The sequence below is a fragment of the Zeus faber genome (genome assembly GCF_960531495.2).
Source record: "Zeus faber genome assembly, chromosome: 10".
In the NCBI taxonomy this organism is placed as follows: domain Eukaryota; kingdom Metazoa; phylum Chordata; class Actinopteri; order Zeiformes; family Zeidae; genus Zeus; species Zeus faber.
Genome location: NC_137199.1, coordinates 23,778,896 through 23,800,578, shown reverse-complemented (window position 1 = coordinate 23,800,578; position 21,683 = coordinate 23,778,896). Strand labels below are relative to the sequence as shown.

Genomic DNA, 21,683 nt, shown 5'->3' with positions numbered 1-21,683 from the left:
CCACTGCGACGCCCAACTAATCCTTATTTGTAGCCTCCGTACGCTTTACAATGAAACAAATAGGGTGAATGATCCGTTTAAAGTACAGCACGCCGACGTGTAGTTTGCCAAGTGTGGTACGAAGTCGTTTTTATTGTTTATTTTAATCTGAAATTTACTTTTTAGTTCTCAGAAGTCGTCCCCCCACCCCCAATTCATCGGGATTTACATTTATCACCGTATCAAGGTGATGATGAATGAATAAGTTGTTGTTAATATTATTATTATTATTATTATTATTATTTTACATATAGATTCTCCCCATAGGCGTCGTGTTGTTTCTGTAATTGTAAACAGGTTGTAAACAGGTTATTTTTGTCTTGTTTTGGCCCGGCTGTTATTTAATGGCCTAAATTGTATTTTCTTAAACACCGGGTCCTTTTGTTCTTTTATACAAACAAAGGAATTCTCATCCCAGCCCTACTTTACTCTATATAAATCGGAAGGTTTATGATAGTTACTATTAAGGAGATTATTTGGGTTCCCTAATCTCCAATCTCAGGATTAACTGAAGCTATTGGTGTATCCAGATTATTGCGTCTCTTTTCTGGGCCTACTATTTACCTCCCTAGTGGATGGGACTTTTTTAAATTGAATTTAATTTTGTTGGGCCAGGTTTTTGATCTCTAAACTTTTTTTTCCCCTGTTCAGTCAGTTGGGAGCAAGTAGAAATACCCCTTTCAGATGTTTATAAATCATACCACCTGGTTGTAACTTGTGTACACCGGATGCCGAGGAAGTCATAACCCTCATCGTCTTGGAAGAAAATCGCCCAACAACCCCCATCACCATGGAAGAATCATCGGTACCCCCGATTGACCCAGATTTCGAGCCGAAGAGCAGACCCAGGTCGTGCACATGGCCGCTCCCCAGACCCGACATATCAGCTGTCAAACCCGAGGGGGGAGACGGCTCCGAGTCGGCGGCTGGAACCCCGCCCGCCGACGAGGACAAGCAGGAGACGCAGCCAATCACATCCGAGCCTGAGAAGGTTTTGGCGTCCGAGGGCGGAGTCCTGGCCGGAGTGGGCGCAGCGACGCCCCGCAAGGGCTCCTCCAGGCGCAACGCTTGGGGGAACCAGTCCTACGCAGATCTTATCAGCCAGGCGATCGATAACTCGCCCGAGAAGCGCCTCACCCTGGCACAGATCTATGACTGGATGGTGAAAACCGTGCCTTACTTCAAAGACAAAGGGGATAGCAACAGCTCTGCAGGATGGAAGGTAATAAAGAAGTTTTTAGGTTGTGACCACTACTGTAAAAACACCCAGCAAATAATATATAGTGAATCATAGATGATTTTTTAGAGCTTTCACAAAAACAAGCATGAAGTAATATTTTTATTTTGAGTATTAGAATCAATCACAACAATCTTTACTTACGTTGCTCTTTAATTACCTCCCTCTCTCTGTCTAGAATTCTATCCGCCACAACTTATCACTCCATAATAAGTTCCTGAGGGTGCATAATGAGTCAACGGGCAAGAGCTCCTGGTGGATGCTCAACCCGGAGGGTGGAAAAACCGGCAAAGCCCCACGCCGCCGCGCCGCTTCTATGGACAACAGCAGCAAACTGCTGAAGAGCCGGATGAGGGCCAAGCAGACGAAGAAGCAAGCCGGAGTGGCAGGCCTCACGGGCTCCGCCGGGGCAATGCAGGGCGATGGCAGCACGGGCTCCGGGGGAGCTGAAAGTCCAAACTCATCCCAGCAGTTTCCCAAATGGGGGGTCAACAGCAGCAGCCCGTCATCCCGCGGCAGTCTCGAGGACCCCGACATGTGGACCAGCTTCCGTCCACGCACCAGCTCGAACGCCAGCACCCTGAGCGGCCGCTTGTCTCCCATTGCTCCTGGCCAGGAGGAAGACGACGATCTACCTGAGGAAGGGCTTCTCGGGGGGTACTCTACGGGCAGCCTGCCCCCAACCCTCACCGAGACCTTGATGGAGGAGCTCGACCTGATTGACGGCCTGACCTTGATGACCGGGCACCAGGGCGGAGCCAGTCCCAGCACTGCCCCGCCAGCACCCCCCACTCCACTACCCTCCGCATCCACACTGCTACCTCGTGGCTCAAGTTTCCACTCCTTCTGTCAGCTGCAGCCCTCCAACCTCCCACAGCCCCCCACGCACGCCGGGACACAATCTGGCGCCTCCCAGTGTGGACCCAACAACACCAAGCCGTCTAACTTTGGCAACTCCCTCTTCAACCCTTTGCCGAGTCCCGGCTCTCGCGGGGGCGGCCATTACGGGGCCCATGTACCCTCTAGCCTCGAGGCCCTGCTGACATCCGACTCTCCTCCCCCCACCGATGTCCTGATGACCCAGGTGGACCCGCTCATGCCCAATCCCGGAGGGGTGGGCTTAATGAGTTTGGCTGCGCCCATGGTGGGTGGCAGACCCAAGCCCAATCAGCTGCTCTTGGCTAAGGGGCTTGAGCCCAACACCGTAGCTCCCATGGTGCTGCAGCCCCAGCAGCACCACATCCACCACCACCAGCAGCAGCAGCAACAACAACAGCACCACCACCACCAGCAGCAGCAGCAGCAGCAGCAGCAGCAGCAGCAGCAGCAACAACAACAACAACAACATCACTCTCAGATGGGTTTAGGGATGATCCTCTCTGGAATATCCCAGGACATTACACACCTCCCGCCTCTCAAAGCCCAGCACACCCAGGTGCCAGGTGTGGGCCCTCACCACGGGGGGACCATCTCCACCACCAATCCCAGCGGCGGTCTGCAAGGGATGGGCCCATTTGGCACCCCGTCCTGCTTCCTTGCCAGTCAGGACCGGTTACCGACCGACTTGGACATAGATATGTTCACCGAAAACCTGGATTGTGACGTGGACTACATCATCAACAGTGACCTCATGGATGGGGACGGCATCGATTTCAACTTTGACCCCATACTACCGGGACAAGGCTACACTGGCCCAGCCACCACTCAGAGCTCCTCTCACAACTGGGTGCCGAGCTAAGCTGTGGACGATCCAGGTACGTTATTCTGAGGATCCTCCATCACAAAAAAACAAAGCACTTAAAATAAAGTACAAACAATTTCATGTGTAAAATCTAAATTATTCGGTTATTACAATGTCGTTTCCATTTCATCTCCTCTTCTCTGGCAGGAAAACGATCCCCAATCAAGATAACCTCAACGAAATGACACAACAAAACAAAAGTGGTACATTCTTATTCTCTGTACACCCAAGAGCTCTTTTCCAAGTTTCTCTGTTTATTTTGGACTTAAACACCAGACCTCAACCCCATCATGTGCCAAGACGCGGCGGCGACAGGAGGGGGACGCACGCGGGCTTCTATGCACAGCTATTTCTCCACTTTTTCTTGAACACTTGCAGAAATGGCTAACAGCCAGTGCCCTTATGATTTTTAATAAGACTTAACGGAAGAAGAAAAAAAAAAAAATGACGATGAAAATATTCTATCTATTTTGAGATAATAATGCAATTGAAACGACACCAAAATAGCTTTGGGGTGGATGTGGTACCCCTGCTCTTAACAGCTTTGGTATGGAAGACTGGATGTGCTGCACGGTTTGAGAACAACGGCCAGTTTACCACACAACTCTATTGGTGAACTGTTCTAACATGAAATGCCCGAGCTTCAGAGAGCGGTTCTGACGCCCGTGTGACACTGTGAGCTGCAGACATTTTTAATTGTAATTTTTTTTGGGGGGGGTGGGTGGCGATATCCTCAAAGGAAAAAGTCATCAGGAGGTTTGCAGAAAAGTTCTTTGAGGCGTCGGCCTCTGACTTTGCGATGAGAGGTGGAAACATTAAGGCTACGGATGTGCTGAGGTTTGTAATGCATGACTCAACATCGGCTTCACATTTTGACCATATGTGTACTTAAATATGGTCACCAACTGGTACAAAATGTTTTGATTTTTAAATTTTTTTTTTCTCATTTGAGAGAGAAATGTTAAGAGCAAGTAAGTTTTCTTTTGGGTGAATGAATTTTTATTTTTTTTTGAATAGCAATCGATGATGCAGTTTGGCATTTCTGACTTGAATCCAGTGTGTTTAAAGTGATGTGCTGATGTCACCTGGGGCGAGTGTTTTATCCTTGACGTGTGCAGTTCAACTAACAAAATGAAGAAATGTGATTTTTAAATTTATATCTGGGGCATTCAAGGGTGAATTTGTATTTGCCAACAAATGATTGGTTGGCCAAGTGTTATATCGTCTGAGACAGTTTGCCTTCGCTGTTAAATGGGCTACCTGATTTTTATTTTTAATTTTAATTTTAATTTTTTTTTTACTCCCAGAGCCTGTGCATTTTCAAAGCACTTAGCATTTTGGTATAGCTCACTCATGGGGACCCAAAAATGACTATATTCCACAATAGGTTTTACCATTTCATTTTATAGAGTTTAAGAAGCTGTTATACATGTTATGTACACATTGTACATATGAGTGTACATATAACACTATGCAGACTGTTCAGGAAAGCTAAATGAAATCCTGAAGGAAATTTTAAAGACCACTTCTTGAAGGGTTTTTATATTTAAAGTTATTTTCTAGTATATTGTTGTCCCTTTAATTCAGGGATACCCGGTTCTATGTGAGAATATAACCTCACATATTACACGTTGTTAAACAGTACTAATAGTCATTTTTAAGATATTAATACAATGTGTGAGAAGTACAAAAAGAATATATTTGACTATAGTTTTAATATACAATTTATAGGGAGGTAATAATACATATGAATATATTACTAATCAAAAGAAAAGGTTTTTTTATATTTGGAGAAAGCAATTTTAGATCATTTCTAACGGTCATTTTCTACACATATTTTTGTAAATGATAAGATGCATGTCGATTTTTTTTTTTTTACTTAACCAAAGGAACACTAATATTTGCATGGCAGTTAGGGATTGTGACATGATAAATCTCAGTTTAGAAAAGCTTCGCGAGATGTTTTGAGAACATTCTCATAGAATAAGAAAGGGCGGATGAAGCAAAGAATGTGCGTACTCGACCAATTTAACTAGAGTTGCATGTATTCTGCCACAGATTATTATTATAATTTTTTTTTTTTATTGCTTGTTGCAAATTCGATTTTAAGTACAAATCTGCCCGAACTGCGGCGGGAGAATCTCCAATTGTCAATTGCTGATGCCGAATTCTCATCTCAAACTAAACCGTGATGCAACAATTAACTCTCAGGGTCTGAAAAGAATGGCGGCAGGAAGAACAATCCTGAACCTAAGTCATACTGTACTGCTCAGATGATAATCACAAGGAACGCAAAACTATTTATTTTACCTTGTTAAAAAAAAAAATACAAAAAAAACCTTCAACTGCTCAAACTGACTGGAAACCCACTGCTCTTATCGTTCCCTTTCGGAACATTTTACCTTTTAGTCGACACTTAGAGTTACTCACGAACGTGACTTTTGACGTTAGAGAAATGTACGGACGCTCCCCTAGCCATGTCTATCAAAAGCCAGCCTGTCCTTAAAGGTTTGACTGCCAATACTGAACACTATAGCATGTCATCAAGTAGCACGATGGACCTCTCGTACTTTGTTTTCCCCTTTTAATCTTTTGTGTTTTGTGTTAGTCTACGGTTTGTACTTAATGTTCGTTAACGACGGGGGTCATTTCATGTCATGTCTTTTTTTTTTTTTTTGTTTTGTTTTTTTTAAATCACGATGTGCACCCGAAATGCATCCTCTTCAGTTAAACATCTATATTCCTCATTTTTGCTGTAGCATCAATATGTTAGTCTCTGTTTTATTTTTTATCAAGCACTCTTTTTTCCACAAATGTATTATTATTTTTTTGACTGGTGCTAGGTGTATTATATGGCATGTCTTGACTAGGCCGCGATTCATTGGGTGCGTATTTACATAGAATCAGGGCCATCAGCCCTGTGTTCAACAGATGGAGCATAACGTTGGAAAACCAGCTGATAAACCCCCCTTCTCCCTTTGTGTATTCGGATCCTCTGAAGCCTAATTTGGTAGAAGAGCTTTGTTTCTGTATCACCTTGAAATCACAAATCAAGATAAAAAAGTTTTACCTTTTCTGATCAAATTGGTCACTCTGCAGTATTTACTAGAATCCTTGGCCATGCCTACAGAAATGTTGACCCTACTTCCACCTCTGTGTCAGCCAAGGTGTAATTTGTTTTGTAACTCCCCCTATGTAATTCAAAAAAAAATTTTCCTTCAGTTTTTATTACTTTTTAAAATTTTTATCATCATAAAGTAGCCCTTAGTCCCTGTAGTATGTTTCTCCTCTTGAAATTTAAATTGCCCCATTTGAAACAGTGTTTTAGTATTTGCAAAAGGGTTGTTTTTGTTTTTTTTTTTCTTCTCAACAGGGCTGGGGGGTTCAGGGCATGGATGAGTTCTGCATAAGCTAATGTTTATTATTATTACTTAAATACCCCCCCCCCCCCCAAAAAAAAAACAAACAAAAAAAACCTTTCTTTACACATTGTAAATTCAGCCAGAAATGACAGTGAACAGTCCCCAAACAGCGGAAATAAACATAATCTGTTTAACCCAAAATGCAAAATGTATTCTGTTATTGTCCCACATCTGAGCATTTAATTTGGAGCTTGTGGTATTATGGTCTGGTTGGTGTGGGGCTTTGGAAAAGTGCTTTATTTAAAAATAAGTTGAAGCAGTGGTGGCACAAGTTCTCAGACCTTTCGCTTGAATAAAAGAACAACTAATCTGACACGAACTTACTCGAGGAACATCAAAATAATGTACAAAGTGTACATTAAAAAGGGGTTTAAGTGTCAGTATAATGAGCAACGCTTCAGATCTATGCAGCCTTTCTATGTACAGCCGGGAGTTCCTGAACGGCAGTTATGCTGATCTGCCACTAGGGGGCACTGTTGTCGCAAGACTCAATGTACTGCCCTATTTAGTGTGGCAGCTCTATCCCTGATGTTCTTGGAAAAAAACAAATGAAAAACCCTGCAAAGAGAATAAAAACTCAGACCAGACACTGAAATTGAATTTGATTTAACATCTTTATAGAAAACATGTCTTCACGTTTAAAAAGAAACACATTTTTTGTTGATTTATTTTTTTGTCCATTTATTTACGTGGTAAATCTGAACAATTTTAACATCCATCTGTGTCATAGGCTCTTTGTGTTACCGGGGCTTGTAGGAAGTGTCTGATAGAAGCACGGGCCTTTTTGCGGACCGTGGCGACGTCTGGCGAGGTGGCCCGAGCGACGCCCGTCAATGTCCGCTGCGCTTGGAAGCGGTCCCCATCTTTTAACAGTGAAGCCACCACTTTGCACTTGCCGGGTGGCGACGTCACCAAGACACCAGCGGCTGTGGCGGCAGCTGTGTGATTATGTATGTGTGTGTGTGTGTGTGTGTGTGTGTGTGGGACTGCAGGCCCCTAAAGCAGTCACATTCCTCCTGTTGAGCACCACTCCAGTTTCACCTGAAGGCACCTGCGTTGCAGCGAGTTCGCTTTTGTCAATATGCTCCGCTCACGTCTCTGCGGTTTGCTGTGGTTTCCAATGGCGAACCCTAGGTCTCCCACGCCACTACACCTACTCAGGATGCAGCACAACAAGCAGGATTTAGCAGCAAACCCAGAAACAAGAGAACAATCATGGTACAATGAGAGAGAACACATACAAATGTTATATATATATATATATATATATATATATATAAAGAAAACAAGAAAAATTCTACTTCTTAAAAAAAGTTTAGTTGCAAATTGTACCATTACCGTTTTTTTTTTTTGTTTGTTTTGTTTTTTTAAACTTGGGAACTGGCTTCAAAACAGTTCACAAAATACAAAGATGACAGATTGTAGTATAAATCTGTTTTTCTGTTGAGACCGGTGAGGGCGAACTGGTACAGACGTGAGTCACTTCTTTTTTATCTAACAGTTTGTGGGAAATTCAGTTTGTTTTTTAACAGCTGGTTAACAAAGTGCCTGCAGATTTACCGAGTAGATAATTTCATCTGAACCGGGATTTTAATCTGAAATCTGTCCGACTGAAATGTTCCGGGCCGAAGACAAGACAAAGTCACAAAGTCCGAAAGAGTCTTAAAACTCCACGGACATTCCATCGCAAAATCTGTAAAATGCATCGTACAGTGGACAGGCATTAGATCAACACCTTGCATCATAAATATATAAAGTAAAAAAAAAAGTGCTTATTAAAAGAAACTATAGTGATGCGAGATCTTCCAGCAGCGTTTGCTCCAGTACCACGGTGAAATGGAAAGGGGGAGTTATGGGCACAATAGCCACCTTCACCAACACAGATTTGGGATTGTCACAAAAAAAAAGGTAAAAAAAAAAAAAAAAAAGATGGCCAGGTGTCCTAAGAACATTCATTCATCCCACGCAGAAAAGAGTCTGCTTGAGATTTTTTTTTCTTTTTTTTTTTGAGAAAAGAACAGTTGGATACACAACATGAGTAAAGCTAAGAACGGAGCACGTTGGCCATGGCTAACTCTAACTAAGCGCACCCTGCTTCTGTCACAAAGTCTTTCAACACAAAATGATAAAGGTAAAAATCTAAAAAAAAGACTATCCTTTAGAATTGCACATAAGCTGGGAGAGCCGGGGTGTTTCCAGAGGTCGGGTGGGGGGAGTGGGGGGGGGGGGGGGGCGCTTTGGCGGAGCAGTCGCTGCGAGGCCGTGAATCTATGATACTTTGTATCCAAAGAAATGAAAAGAAAGAAAGGCCTCCGCTCTCCGCTCCGCTACTACGCCGCGCCGCCCGCCCGTCTGTCTGTCTGTCCCCACCCTCCTCTCCTATCTGTGTCGGTCTCTCTGTACTGACGGGGGGGGGGGGGTCCTAGGCGATCATGTACTGGGTGATGGCTCTGAGGGCGTAGAGAAGCTCCGCCTGCAGCCGCGCCTCCATGATGAGCAGATTCACGTGTATCTGAGGGGGATGGAGAGAGAGGTTATTACCTGATTATTTTAAATGATGTCGAAATATTTTCACAAGTTATATGACATACTGAACGTTGACAAAAAAAATTATAATCATGAAAAATAATAGATAAATAAATAAATAGATAGATAGGGCTGGTGTTGTGCAGGATCTCACGATTTGTTATTGACTACGATGCAAAGGGTCTCGATTCCATAGCATATTGACTGAATCTGATATTGATATTTATATTGACTATATTGACTATTATTGCTGCTAACTTTTCAACATACCATCATTTTGAACCCAGCCCTGAGAAAAAAAAAAACCTTGATAAAATTAGCTCCACTAGTCTGTTTTGTGGAGACGAGCGGTATGGATTTTTTTTTTTTTGGGGGGGCTCTCCTTACTAGTTCTGAGGGTTTGAGCGGGGCCCATGGCAGCGGACACGTCGGGGTTTTGGTTGCGTCCGGAAAACACGCCACCGCTTTGATGTAAAGCTTCAAGTCCCTCTCCAGCAGCTGGTTCACCTCGCCATAGTCGTAATCGTCATAACTGGAGCCACACAAACGCAAACACGGTGTATCCGATGAGCGCGATTCTAAAAAGGGTTTGGGATGCCTTTGTAAATATATGGTGCACAGTGAAGGTTGACGTCGCTCATCCGGGGCCTTACCGTATTCCGAGCACGCAGTGGATGTAGTTCCAGATCGCCCTCTTCAGGTCGGCGCTGTGGGACGAGGGCAGTGCGGCCACGCTGCGGAACCGGTCGTCCAGTAGATGCCCGATGTCCGAATACAATCTGTTGATCAGGGAGAAACCGTGGTCCTCCCATGAGTAGTCCTGCAAAAAACAAACAAATAAACAAACAAATAAATAAATAAATAAATAAATAAATAATAATTCAAAAGGCGATCAGATTATTAGTCTTCATCAACAAGCAGTTCCTGTCAGGGGCAAAAAAATTAAATTAAATAAAAATAAAGCACATAACACTCAGATACTGATGATATTTTTCTGGTTAAAGATTTGACCGTGAAAATTGTGAAATCAGTTTAAAAAAAAAAGGGTTTTTTTTCATTGTAAACTGAATTACAATACACTCCATTTTTTTTTACGTCATTGGCCTGACGCCAATGACAAAAAAAAAAAAAAAGCGTATTATGCAGTTTTTTTATTTTTATTAAAAACTCCACAGAACATGAAACAGCTGTACTTTTATGAAGTGTCTTATCTTTTAAAACAAAAGTCCACATGCGTAGGTAGAGTTCACTAATAATTCATAATTATTAGTCATCATTTTATTACTGAACTCTAAAGCTACAACAATGTTTTTGAAGCAAGCATGCTTAAAAAACAGCCATTTAAGCTCAAATACTGCACCAAATGCCCCTTTGAGGCAAAGCCAATCACACATTTAGGACAAATTTAAAACTGAGAAAACGATAAATCGGGAACCTCTATTTGTCACACAACACCGCCTCCGTTTACTGAAAACAGCCGCCGCCCTCACCTGCACCCGGAACACCTGGAAGTGATCCTCTTCCCGCCGCGCAAACTCCTGCGAACAGAAGTCGGGGTCCGTGATAAAGCGGGAGGGGTCCGCAAAGTAAACCGTCTCATCGTCGTCCTCCTCCAAGTCTAAAAATAAGAGAGAGAATTAACAAATATACCCAATGAGCAATAATAACTCACTCAGTACTACTAATTGAGTTATAATAGTGTGTGTGTGTGTGTGTGTGTGTGTGTGTGTGTGTGTGTCACCTGTTGGCTGAAGTGTGTGTGTGTGTGTGTGTGTGTGTGTGTGTGTGTGTGTGTGTGTGTGTGTGTGTGTGTGTGTGTGTGTGTCACCTGTTGGCTGAAGTGTGTGTGTGTGTGTGTTTGTCACCTGTTGGCTGGAGTGTGTGTGTGGGTGTGTGTGTGTGTGTGTGTGTGTGTGTGTGTGTGTGTGTGTGTGTGTCACCTGTTGGCTGGAGTGTGTGTGACAGCAGGAGTCGCTCCTCCCTCTTCTCTCGCTCCTCCTGTGACTTCTGGATCCTCTCCTTCAGAGACAACATCTCACAGCTGGAGTCCAGAGACTGTCGCACGGAGAAAAAGGGTCTTGAGTAAAAAGCAAAAAGCCGATGGAACCAACCACCTTTGTAAATTTATTCACATTTGCTGCATTGCTGTAAAATTAAAGCACTATTTAACATTCCCTTTTAATTTGAAAAAATACAAGACTTTTTTTCTCATAACCCCAGAATTTACTGAACTCATTTACTGAAATAAGGGGGTCTATAATGCATATGTCAGGTCAAAACTTGACCCGGCTTAAAATAATTATTTTTTAATATTTGGAAGTTTGTACATATTATTTAGTCATATTAAAATGAAACTGAGAAACATTGAAAGTTCACATCGTCGAATACACCTTATAATGATTCAAATATTGTTACTTGAAAAATAAAGCAAGAAAAAACATCAGCCATACATAATATACATTATAGGATTCAGGTAAAATTGTAAAATTTAATTTAAGACAATAAGCATTCAAAAAAGAGAGACAAAAAAAAAAAAAAAATCCAGTTACTTTGTAAAGATAATAAAACCCCCACATACAAATAGATATTGGTATTTCCTGAATATGAATCCCCCCTGGAAGTATTAATAATGTGTTATCTTATTTAAAACAATTGATCCCAAATCTGGGTCATCGGTTTTGCTCCTCACCCGTCGCCGCGTGACGTGCTTGGGCGGCGCGGCGAGGGAGACAGGCACGTTGGTGTTGCCGTTGGCAGCATCGGAGGGGCAGTAGGTGGGCGGGGTGCCGTTGGGGGATTTGGGCAGCGGGACGAAGTCGGCGTCGGTGCCAGAGCCGAACACAAAGCTGCAGAGCGAGTGGCAGTGCGCCAGCAGGACCACGGCCTGCACCAGCTCCGCCAGGGACCAGCACTGCTCCCCGGCCTTCAGCAGCGTCTGGACGACAGGGGTCGGAGGTCAAGAGAGCTGGACGCACATTGTGACAAATCAGCTTTAATTGATCCACTGCAGGCTGTGGCTTTATACCGTTTCTTCCGTTTTCTTGTTGAAGCAATTCTATTGTGTGGTTGCTTCATGTATTCCGGTATAACCGGTGAGCGCCTTGCGACAGATATTTAAAAAGGGCACTCTGTCAATATTTACATTATTATCATTATTATTATTAACAAGGTGTTGCAGGTTTCAGAGAGTTACATGTTCTACTTTTTAATAGATTTTAAGACGTATTTTAATAAAATTTAGAACAGATTTTTTGGACAAATCATCTCTCTCAATATCACATGCAAAGGTATTGCTGGTAAGTACTATTTATTTGGTACAGGGCAGATGTAAGGGTTTGGTAAAAACAGGGCAGGTTATGAACTATGATTCTACTGTCTACTGTTATTAGAACAGTTTCCTTCAAGTCAGATAGCAAGGTCAGGGAAAAGGAGCTGGAATAAATCTAACATAAATACCCCCCACAAAACTTTGTAAAAAGTAAAAACAATCACAGCAAATGTTAATGTTGAAATTAACACCTCATAAATTAAATTGATTGGGTGATAATAAAGCCTATTAATGCCTTATATTCGTGAAAACCGAATTTTAAGACCTTTTAAGGACACGCAGACACCCTGAATCATTCTATTATTATTGTAATGGGGACACGACTCGAGTGAAAAACAGAACTTTATGGTCCAGAGAAAAGGAAATTTGCCTTCGGCTTCACGCGGTTAATTGAGCCCAACTCACAGGGAAACAATAAACAGAAACCAGAAAACAGAGTGGACGGCGTCACGTGTCGTGGAGAGGAGGTGGATTCACAGTCAGCCCCGGTCACAGCGTTTGCTATGAAAGAGCTTTTTGTGCAGCGTCTCGGTGGCTGAAGAAGCTCTACAGCGCCCCCCCCGCAGGGAAGGACGTCTGGTGAGCCTGCCCTGTGGTCGGACAGTCGACCGAGCAATAAATCTGGCGGCCATGTTTACAGTTTTGGCATTTAGTCATTGACAGCCGATATAGAACCGGTCCCGATTTTGCCACGGAACTGTGTTTTACCCCGGACAATGTGTATCAACGTGCCGTGGTTTCTCTGCTTCTACCTGTATGTGTGCGCAGGTGATGAGCCAGGGCTGGTGCGCCAGAACCTTGTTGATGTGGTCGAGGAGGCGGAGTCGTGAGGGCGCCGCCTCCAAACCCTGCAGCCACAAGGGGTCTCCGCCCACCCGCAGGAAGTGGGCGGAGTGGAGGGACACCAGGTAGCTACAGTGATGCCGCGCCGCAGCCTGGGGGGAGGGAGAGGGGGAGAAAAAAAAAAAAAAAAAAGCACAAAGGTTGAGAAATGAGCCCATTAAGAAAGCACAAAGTCCAAATGAAAGCCAGCCAGACTAAAGGAGAGAGCTCTGGACAATATGGAAGAATTTTATATCGAGATAATGGAATATCTTACAAAACACAAACATACAGCGTGTCATGATATCTGCTGATGAATTCAAAAACACACTTTAATAAGGTTCAATGAACTAAATGGTATTTTTTAAGTATGATATCAAACTAACCGTCTTGCAAATGAAAACAACTCCCTCCAATATTTCAGACCACATATTTTAAGATTAAAATGATAATACCAAATTTATGAGTATATATTATACAACAAATGAAGGCTGACGCTGAGCCAGGGGAGCAATGCAGGTCAATTGTCAGAGGGACCAGGAAGTGGGTTTCTCACCATACCATTCCAATTTCCCAAATCCGAAAACAATATAAAAAAAAATGAATAATGTGAGCCATCATCAGAAAAATGGTAAGAGGCTAAAACTAAATTTGACACTGTTGTGGTCCTTTAAGACCCTGTATGAGTCTGAGGTAGCAGAATTTTATTTTTTCTTGTGTTTTACATAGACATCTTATTTTTCCCTTTGTTTTTCTTTATATTTACAATAACATGCAGATATTCTGTATGAGCATGTTGTTTTAAATGCATAGTTAAAAACAGAATCAGTTAAACCTTTAGAGTGTCTGTAAAATATTTTATTTAGAAAATGCCTTTTCTAAATAAAAACATTAAACATAGGATCCTGTGTGTGTGTGTGTGTGTGTGTGTGTGTGTGTGTGTGTGTGTGTGGTACAGGCGGCCCACTGACCATGATAGCGATGTAGTGGCGGTACTGCAGGGGCAGAGGGCCGTCCATGTGCAGGATGTAGTGCTGGCAGCGCAGGAAGCTCTCCAGGTACTGGGGATGAGAAGCCATCTGCTGGGACACGGCGTCCACGCTGCCCCTGCTCACCACCGCCTTCACGAAGAGTAGCGAGGCTCGCTCCTTCTCAGCGTTCACCATCACCTGCACCACAGGCCGGTAAAAGGATGCTTGATGAGGAAAAAGGGGACTGTGTTGTTCGAAATGTCAATGCGAGATGTTATTCTAGAAGCGGTTTTCCCCAAATCTCCTCAGTTAAAGTGTTCTTACACAAGAAAATACAACTTTAGACAAGTACACACACAAAAGAATAGAGGAAGTCCAGTCAAAATGGGATGGCTACCCAGCTCGTCTGGGCAGTAAATCCTAGTGCGCCTGGTAGGAAATATTCCTGTGGCAGGAGCTGAGGAGTTTAGCTTCCTCCACCATGTTTAGACAGCGTCTACCAGCGGATTAGTGCCGTGTTCGACTCCTCTGGAGAGGAGCCAATTCATAGCGAGGGCTGCAATGGCGGAGGATTTGACTTCGCCACTGGCGAAAGGATGAATTCCCCCACATTATCTTCTTTCTAAGCAGGCCAACAGGGTTTCTCAGCAGGGGGCCCGGACGGGCACACAGACGCTGACTCAGAGCGACCAGAGCCGGGTCAAAACACATTCCCATTGTCTATCGGTGAAAAGCTCCCTTACAGCACAGAGGAATCGATATGAAAAGGTGCTTTTATAACTTCAAGTGAACGTGACGAAACCACAGGCCGAGAACAGCAAGGCTTGATCTACAATAAACAAGCACACAACCCCTCGAAACCATATAGTCCATCGAAAACAGGAAAAAATATCCAGATTCCTCATTTCAAAGGGGATTTACATGCTGGGGGGGGGGGGGGGGGAACCATAGATGGAAGGAATTGATCTGAGAGTAGGGCTTAGAGGAGGCCTTTAAGAGGGAGGCTCCACAGCGAAGGGAGTTGGAAGAAGCCAAACACACAAACATTGGAGCAACTGGGCCTAAAAGCCCGGGGCCAAGAGAAACAGACCCATGCAGAGAGGGAAGCTGGCCTGCCCTCACAGGCAGAGTTAGTTATTACCTCTCTCATACAATGGCCTCTAGGAAAAGGCCCTGGTTCCCCTGTGTGTGAAATCTGAGTGCACTGCACGGCCTGCCCGAGCACCAGCAGCTCGGGCAAGAAAAAAAAAAAAAAAAAAAAGCCGAGAGCCTTTGCACAAACTGGCAGCAGTTCGTATTGCTATCTAGGATTATTATGTACCCCTCGTTTCGAAGATGAAGCAACTGGCGAATGATGGCGCCTGTTGCTTCATTTTAGCCCCTGTGCAGCATTCAGCACGGTGTTATCCAACTGCTAACTCTGTGTGGTATTTCACTTGTAACTGCAGACCCGACTTTCCCCCTGATCCTGCAGGAGCGTCCCTCTCGTGCTCCAAAGCCACAGAGAGATTTAGATTCAAAAATAATAATAATAATAATAATAATAAAAAATAAAAAAAATAAAAAATCAAATAGACAACAGTGTCACGAAACATGGGGGTGAAACATGGCCATGCCATGAGGTGAAACATGCTCGGACGCACACTCGCGGAATGGTCCGGCCTATGGGTTCTACAGCACCGAACAAAGGCCCAGAAGGAAGAGTCCATTCACACAAGCACTACTCTACATTAAACCCTGCCAAGGCTCTGCAGAATAAATGATGTTGCAAACTAGGTTTAAGGCCGAGGCCAGATTTATGTTGGGCCTAATCTCGGATCACGGTGGTCCTTTTCTAAAAGGGTCTAAAAAGGGTTCTTTGGTCCCTGAGAATCGATGGTCCGCCATGTCACGTTTCAACGACCATGTTATTGTTCTGGTTTCGCTTTGTCAGGTGGTTGCCAGTAGGGAGTCATTCCAAGTGAAACGCTCTCGCAGATCCCGAAACGTATAGAAAGCAAAAAGGAAAGTGAAAAGCCCTGTTTACACACATTCTAGGGCCACTCCCATCGTGAGACTATGTTGGGCCTAACTGTTAAAGATAAGCTTCTATAAACATAGTCCCAATACTAAAAAAAATAAATAAAATGTATTTAAATTATTTTAAAGCACAATCACACAAGGACTATAGTTCATTATGAAATGCCAGATCACCAACAACTGAAGTCTTCTTGTGCCAGGCACCAAGCTCATACGGGCGACTTTTTATCCTCTCCTCCCAAGAGAACGACAGATTTCCATACAGATCTCAATACGCATCACATTTCAACGATTATCACCCCCGGGACGACGGAATTTTGCATATTCAAACTATGTTCCCGGCTGGGACGCAGGCCCTCGAATTCAGCATGCTGCCCTTTCAACGGGTGTCCTTTCAGAAGGACAAGTGGCGATGGCGCAGCCATCGCATTTCTCACCCAGACAAAATAAGTTCATCCCACCTGTCACCGCTTCACAAATCACCCGGCCGTGTGTTATCCCTGCATTTATAATAAGCCGCGAGAAATAAAACTTTGTACGAAAGCGGCGACACTTACATTTGCTCCGCGGCTACGGAGAAGGGGGGTTTGGAGTCGCATCGGCTTCGTCTCGCGACTCAGAACCTATGTCTAGACATGAACGCCGAAGTTAAAAGCCCAGAACTGAAACAGGAACTACAGTGGAATTGAGCAGCCGTACAGCAGGAAATGACACATCCTCCGGTCCTCAGTAGATCCGCTGACACCTCAACACAACAGCAAAAAGTTATGCCAGGCAGGCTGACAAATCAATATCTTCTATCACAGCGTGTGTCAAAGACGCGTACAAGAGTGAAGCGTTTGAAAATGGGCGTTATTTCGAGCCATTTAAAGTTATTTTCCCATCGTCACGAATAAAACCCCGCTCCTTATTAGAAATAAGAATCCTCTCAATGGCAAATTCTTGTTTCGTGGACCTTTGATTCGAGCAGACGACATTCTTTATGCATCACAACTCCGAGGCGTTTTCCAGCCCGTTGCTTCCTGACACAAAAAAAAAAAAAAAAAGAAAGAAGAAAAACAAAAACATTTCACTAACTGAGGGAAGGAATCCTAAAAATAGAAGCCGTGTATGGGTCCTGCCTCCTACCCCTCTCGGCCACCCCCGCCCCCCACAGCACCCATGCAGGCCTCCACACTGGCTGCCATGGAGCCAGAAGAGATACCCCAGCTGACACTGGAGTGTGGGAGGATAAATAGAAACGTATCAACATGTCAGAATTTTGGACAACTGCAGGAGCGAGTTTTCAGGATCCTCACAGTCCCAGGCATGGAAGCATGTCCAGTCATATACGCGGAGTCAAAGCTGTAGAGCACGAGAACGTAGGAGCCGAGGCCTGAGACCTTAGACACTTATCTACAGAAAAACATTTAACTCATCTCAAAAGACGAGAGATTGCCTTCATGGCTCACGGAAGCAACTAATCGACTTTGAGTTATCACTGTTGTGATTGCGTTTACAGGCAAAAAAAAAAAAAAAAGGCTCACGTCGAAGAAGAACAACAGGACTAACGTATGAATATCATTGATGGTTATGCTGATGGCGTTGGAGCAGTAGAGAAACTATTGGGGGGGGTGGATGGTTGGTAAGGTAACAAAGAAAATTCACAGGTTTATATCATCACACATAATGATATTATAATGATGTCATAATGATGAAAATGAGGCGCTCTGCCTCCACAAAACAACAAGGTCATTTGTTTATTGATAAAAATAATAATAATAAAAACAGGAAGAGAGACATCACTGACCTAAGGAAAGGTAGATGGAGACAAAGACTGGTGTTGGTAACGGCCGGACAAAAATAAATTCTACGGCACTGTGATGAAGGAAGAGAACAAAGAAAAGGAAAAATGATGCCAGTAGTCTTGCAAGGGTGAATGTGTCAGCTGTGAGGGAGGGAAGATAGGGGAGAGAAAGGGGGCTGCAGCGGAGGGGAGGGAGGGGAGGGGTGCAGGAGAGAAGGATATTCAATCTGCATTCCAATTGAGCCTGAAGGGGTCTGTCCGTATCGTGCACCAGAGTCCTGGCGGCTCAAACTATCTCGTCCCTCTTTGCCGGAAACACAAGCGGCCAGGCCTGTTTTTGGCTCTGCAACCTGAACTCCGAGGAGAGCCGTGCAAAACAACCAGCTGCAGCCCAATGCAAAAAAAAAACCCCAACACAAATAAATAAATAAAAAATCAAGGGGGAGGGACATTAGCTGCTGTGCAGGACAAGAGACACCACCAAGACAAACAAACCACTAGGTTGCAGCATCAAGAAAATAGAGGCACAGCCACATAAAGGACGGAAAACAGAAGCGAGCGGGAAGAACAAGTCCAGCACTGACACAGCAGACACACAATGGCTCGCACCAGCTTCAGTTGTTCACCCAGACAAATGCAAAACACGTCAAATAAAGTGACGGAATGACACGGCTGCTGACCTAAATGCTCTGTTTCTTGTGTGGTTTTATGGCGAAAAACCACGAAAGTATCTGGACAGCAGACACTATTATTATGTTGTTATGACCGATTGTCTCAGTTCAAATATTCAAAGGCATGGGCGGTAGTGTATAGTAAACCACAGTGATATCCACCTAAATTTCTCATTTCAATCTTGGTTTTCTGCACCTGGACAATGCATCCTTTCACACCCCCCCACAAAAAAAAAAAAAAAAAAAAAAAAGACCACGACTGTGTGATAAATCCAAGTTCATCTCTGATAAATCAGTCTATTATGCATTATGTAGAAACAAAGCATTAAACAAACAAAACAAAAGAAAGGGGGGAAGAAGGAAAAAAAAAGCCCAGGCTGCTGGCATTCTTTTTCTGTTGTTCCATTTCTAGGTCCTGAGCTGCAGCAAAACATGCCTTTGATTGCACTTGGGAGGGCGCCCCCCGTCTGTTGCAAAAGGGAACTGCACCCGCGGAGGAGAAAAACAAGTTTGATTGGCAGTCCCGGTGCACCCAAAATAACAGCACAATAGGAGCTTTTAGGCAGAAAGATCGGAAAAGCCGCCAGGTGAGTCGGCAAATACGGCGAGATCCCCGTCACCTCCCCGGGCCACAGAACACATCCGTGTCGCGGATGGAAAAAGCTGGCTCCGCATTACTCCACAGTCACACTTTTCTCTGCCTGTTTAAACCTTTGGGGTGATGTCATTACTCCTCGGATTTACATTCAGGAGACGTGCTTTTTTTTTTAATAAAAACGCCGACGTTCGATCGCGGGATCGGACGCAAAGTTGTACGTGCATACAAGTCAGGGGACGACACCACCCCAGCCCCTCCAAAAAATATGAAAAAACACAATAAATAAACCTGACTGTGTATAGTGATGGAATTAAGAAAAAGCCAAGTGATGCGTTCTGGCACTGGGTGAGATGTGAGGGGGGGGCAGCAATAAACAAATTATGTTTCCACTTTAGATCCAACCCATTGCTTATTATTATTATTATTATTATTAATAATAATAATAACAATAATAATAATTATAATAATTAATATTAGTATTTAATAACAAAGCAATAACATGCAGAAGTGACAAACAAGTCTCGGGAGTCCCACGAATGAAGACTTTCCCCCAAGTTTCTATGATCCCCTCCGCTGCTGCAACCACCCGAAAGCTCAACGCTGAGGTCAAACCTAAGAAGCCGTAGAGGAATTGTCACTCCCCCCCCCCCCCCCCCCCCCGATTATATCCGCCGTTCCCCCCGTTAAAACACCGGAGCGGCACCGTGGAAAACGTGTGTAAAGGTCCGTTCTGTGCGTGGAAAACCTCGCTTAGAGTAAATGAATGAACCCGGTCCTCCGACACGGCGACTGCGCCGTTTACCTGTTTCTGGACTCGCTGGCACTGGCTTCTAAGGGGGTACTCCATTTTATTCGCGCAGATGATCATTTTCCAACAGGAAACAGGGATGTGCTAGTGCATCAGTGCGGCGGCGTCTCGTCCGAGGAATCCGGCAGGCGAGCTAACAAAGGCGGACTCTCTGGCCGGGAACTCGTCGGTGTCCGACCAGGGCTGGAGGAGGAGTGACGCCGCGACGCGGGGCTGGCGAACGACTCGTCCGCGGCGAACGGATCTTTTAAACGACTCGGGAGTCGGGGGTGGAGGTTCTGCCGTAATTCGAGGCCAAACCCGATAGGAACTGAGCATAAAAAAAAAATAAAAAAAAATAGATAGAAATAAAAACCAACAACAACAGCAACAACAACAAGACCAACAACCCGGACCCGTATTTTTTCCTCCCAAGATATTGCAGAACTCAACTGACCGGATGCATGTCATGATCCGAACTATACAAATAAATAAATAAAATATAATAATAATAATAATAATAATAATAATAATAATAATAATAATAGTAATAATAATAATAATAATAATAATAATAATAATAATAATGATGATGATTTGCTATAATAACATTTAGCAAATTAAATGAACTGTAATAAAATAAAACTGTTTGGTTTCACAACTCCGTAACCGCCGCCAGGCCCACAGGCGTTTAGATTTTTGAGATACACATTTTTTCCGCCTAAATCAATAATTTTGACAGAAATAATTTGATTGTCGTTGTTTTTGCAAGAATTCCATGTCCAACAGAGCCAACCCGACTATTCTGACTCTTGCTCATCGTTCACCGGGAAGCTCTCTCTCGCTTACGCCAATTTGAATCAAATGAACGGAGAGTCGGAAAATCGAACGACTCTTTTTTTTTTTTTTTTTACTGGGTCACTCGCCAGGAATCGAGTCCTGGGAAACGAGTCGAACCTTCCATCACTGGAGAAAAGCTGCCGAGCCGAGCTGACAGCTCCGGTAACAGTGCGACCAATCGCGGCGCGGGGGAGGCGGAGCCATGTGGCGGCTCCGGTAGCGGCGTCGGCCAATCGGAGAGTAGGTGGGGGGGCGGGGTCAGACGACGCCCACGTTTCCAGCGGGACCAATCGAAACGCAAGGCCGGGGGCGGAGGGGGCGGGATCAGTGGACAGAGGCTGTCCAAATGCTAATGAACATCTGCAAAGAGACAGGGACAGTGGGGGCAAAAAACAGGCCACACAAACAATTAAACTGTGGCGGAGCGGGTCTACCGGGCGATCCTGAAGGAAGTCTTTGGAGGGAAACAATTGGTGGTAATTGGTGGTTATTAGTTCATTGTTTTTGCACAGCGGTTTGGGTTTGCGCCCTCTCATTTCCCTGCGCCGCGCTTGCACACAGTTCCACGCGACAAAGAAAATGTTGAATCTAGAGCCGAAATGCAATTCCCAGCAAAGTCGCCTGTCGGTCCTCAGGGGACGGCACGGTGCATTTCAGAGCTATTGGACTGGCGATATGTCTGGCTGGTCCAAACAAGTATCTGTGTAAGTACTGAGTCTGGAGGTACTAATCCCAGTGTCTACTTTGGCCTGGAGGCAGGCTGGAAGGCCTCGTCCGCCACATTCTGTTGTTTCTGTGGGGGGATCTGTGTGGTTGTTGTTCCGCAGCCACAAGAAGACGCAGTAGTGTGGGTAATCTGAATTAGACCAGTATGGCCCGGTGCTGGATGGCAACCA

At 44.3% G+C, this 21,683-nt stretch overlaps 2 protein-coding genes across 3 annotated transcripts; one reads left to right on the top strand and one right to left on the bottom strand.

The window, feature by feature from the left end:
- Positions 1-829: 829 nt before the first annotated feature.
- Positions 830-3,203, top strand: foxo4 (forkhead box O4; the record flags this gene model as incomplete). The annotated part of the gene is made up of 3 exons (XM_080007804.1): positions 830-1,261; positions 1,455-3,030; positions 3,165-3,203. 2 exons carry the CDS (start codon positions 830-832, stop codon positions 3,012-3,014), a joined length of 1,992 nt encoding a protein of 663 aa, XP_079863930.1. The 3' UTR covers positions 3,015-3,030; positions 3,165-3,203.
- A 95-nt stretch (positions 3,204-3,298) lies between these two features.
- On the bottom strand, positions 3,299-20,096 carry sesn4 (sestrin 4). Of its 2 annotated transcripts, none has more exons than XM_080008109.1 (9): positions 19,963-20,096; positions 14,087-14,284; positions 13,046-13,228; positions 11,655-11,900; positions 10,906-11,020; positions 10,456-10,583; positions 9,619-9,785; positions 9,353-9,497; positions 3,299-8,951 (listed from the first exon to the last, which is right to left on the bottom strand). In XM_080008109.1, the coding sequence occupies exons 1-9, from the start codon at positions 20,026-20,028 to the stop codon at positions 8,862-8,864; spliced, it is 1,338 nt and encodes a 445-aa protein (XP_079864235.1). In that variant the 5' UTR covers positions 20,029-20,096; the 3' UTR covers positions 3,299-8,861. The 2 variants fall into 2 exon arrangements, with proteins under 2 accessions (XP_079864235.1, XP_079864236.1); XM_080008110.1 differs by lacking the exon at positions 19,963-20,096 and adding an exon at positions 17,895-17,950.
- Between the last annotated feature and the right edge of the window lie 1,587 nt (positions 20,097-21,683).

Bases quoted from the DNA above. Each gene is read 5' to 3' on its own strand.
- sesn4 (XM_080008109.1), bottom strand. From the start codon at position 20,028: ATGATCATCTGCGCGAATAAAATGGAGTACCCCCTTAGAAGCCAGTGC. The intron at 14,285-19,962 runs GTAAACGGCGCA...CCTGTGGTGCAG, and splicing joins GCCAGCGAGTCCAGAAACAG to GTGATGGTGAACGCTGAGAA. The intron at 11,021-11,654 runs GTGAGGAGCAAA...TCCGTGCGACAG, and splicing joins AGCACGTCACGCGGCGACGG to TCTCTGGACTCCAGCTGTGA.